We start from the raw sequence: 2,112 nt of genomic DNA, 5'->3' as shown, positions 1-2,112 counted from the left end.
TCACAATTTCAGGTCTCAGTTTTGAAGTTTAGTTCTTGATGCCATGATGAAACATTCTACTTATTTCTTACAGGATTTGATATTAGTCTACATATTTGAGTTGGTCTTTATTTATTAACATGTAAAACTTGAAGTGATATTTCTTGAAAATCAAGATGCAAGTCAACCAACAGAAACTGATGAAAGGGTTTATGTGCGATACATCTAGATTCTTTCTATGGTCTGACCCTGTCTTGAGTTTGTGTTCCCTTTTCTGATCACATATAGCTATACAGAGAATATTTATCCCAGGGATCAAAATAAACCACAGTCTCTATATTTCATGTCTCCTTGTATAAATTGCAATATTCTGAGTTTAGAAATGAATATATTTACATTGAATGTAGAATATATTGAGTATTCCTCCAATATACTGAAATCATCCTGAGGGTTGGCTGCTTGAGATTAGGATGCATTCAGTTCTCTTCCTCAGGATCATTGGTAACTTTCCTTGATTTTCTCTTTCCTACCCTTCAATTTTGCAGAAAACATACCCTGGCTCACCTCATCAGCTTTCATTGTGCATTAAAGGAGTTTCATTGTGCATTGAGGAGAAATGCTTGGCCTGGCTGCTTTTTTAGTACTACTGAATGTTGAAGAAAGATAAGGTAGGAGCCCCAAAATGAAGCTGTGATTTTGATCTCTATAGAGCAAAGTCAGGAGATATATAGGTATATGGTGTGCCTCAGTTCAATCTGAAAAAAGGTTAGTATTCTTCCAAAAATTATGAATCCCATAGACAGGCTTATTTTTTTACATTTTGGAAAGTACACCTTTTGATTTGCAACAACTATAACAAGAAAGGTAGAGAATGGGGCCATGGGAGGCTTTCTAAGGGTATAATAGAAGTCTAAATAACATATGGAGACTTCTACCTTCCTGGAGCATGAATGTCAATGAAATCCTGGACAGAAGAATGATGTGGGGAAACTGGACAATTGTCAGTGAGTTTGTCCTTGTGAGTTTTTCAACCTTATCCTCTGAGCTACAAGCTCTCCTATTTCTCCTTTTTTTGACTGTTTACCTGGTTACTCTAATGGGCAATATTCTCATCATCCTGGTCACTACAGCTGACTCTGCTCTACAAAATCCTATGTACTTCTTCCTCAGGAACTTGTCCTTCCTGGAGATAGGCTTCAACTTGGTCATTGTGCCCAAGATGCTGGGGACTCTGATCATCCAAGACACAACCATATCTTTCCTTGGCTGTGCCTCTCAGATGTATTTCTTTTTCTTCTTTGGGGCTGCTGAGTGTTGCCTCCTGGCCACAATGGCATATGACCGCTATGTGGCCATCTGTGACCCTTTGCGCTACCCAATCATTATGAGCCGCAAGGCCTGTGCCCAGCTAGCAGCTGCCTCTTGGTTCTCAGGGTTTCCAGTGGCCACCGTGCAAACCACATGGATTTTCAGCTTCCCTTTTTGTGGCCCCAACAGAGTGAACCACTTCTTTTGTGACAGCCCCCCTGTCATTGCACTGGTCTGTGCTGATACCTCTCTGTTTGAACTGGAGGCTCTGACAGCCACTGTCTTATTCATCCTCTTTCCTTTCTTGCTGATCCTGGGATCCTATGTCCGCATTCTTTCCACTATCTTCAGGATGCCCTCAGCTGAGGGGAAACGCAAGGCCTTCTCCACCTGTTCCTCCCACCTTCTGGTTGTGTCCCTCTTCTACAGCACTGCCATCCTCACATACTTCCGACCCCGGTCCAGCACCTCTCCTGAGAGCAAGAAGCTGTTGTCGCTCTCCTACACAGTAGTGACTCCCCTGTTGAACCCCATCATCTACAGCCTAAGGAACAGTGAAGTGAAGTCTGCACTGAGGCGAGTCATCCTCAGGACCCTGGGCCCTCAGAAACTATGATTGACTGACATGGAAACTGAAGGGGTGGAAGGCAAGGACAAAGGAGAGAGAAAATAATTCCTCAAATGGGTTCTGGTCTCTCCTCAGTCTAAGAGCAATGCTCTACCCACTAGAATTTTGGACTCTACTAGGATCCGTTTCTCAATGAAAGATCATGATTCTTTGGATTCTGTGGGATTGTGGTACCAATGCATCTGAGGATGCCGCCA

General features: G+C 42.9%; 1 protein-coding gene across 1 annotated transcript; it reads left to right on the top strand.

The window, feature by feature from the left end:
• The first annotated feature begins 955 nt into the window (after positions 1–955).
• LOC125916615 (olfactory receptor 10A4) lies at positions 956–1,903 on the top strand. The gene has a single exon (XM_049622929.1). It carries the CDS (start codon positions 956–958, stop codon positions 1,901–1,903), a length of 948 nt encoding a protein of 315 aa, XP_049478886.1.
• Positions 1,904–2,112: the final 209 nt, after the last annotated feature.

The sequence above is a fragment of the Panthera uncia genome, chromosome D1 (genome assembly GCF_023721935.1).
Source record: "Panthera uncia isolate 11264 chromosome D1, Puncia_PCG_1.0, whole genome shotgun sequence".
Taxonomy (NCBI): domain Eukaryota; kingdom Metazoa; phylum Chordata; class Mammalia; order Carnivora; family Felidae; genus Panthera; species Panthera uncia.
Note: the sequence above shows the minus strand (reverse complement) of the source record. Positions and strands in the feature narration are given on the sequence as shown.

Coding starts and splice junctions, on each gene's coding strand:
- LOC125916615 (XM_049622929.1), top strand. CDS start 956: ATGATGTGGGGAAACTGGACAATTGTCAGTGAGTTTGTCCTTGTGAGT.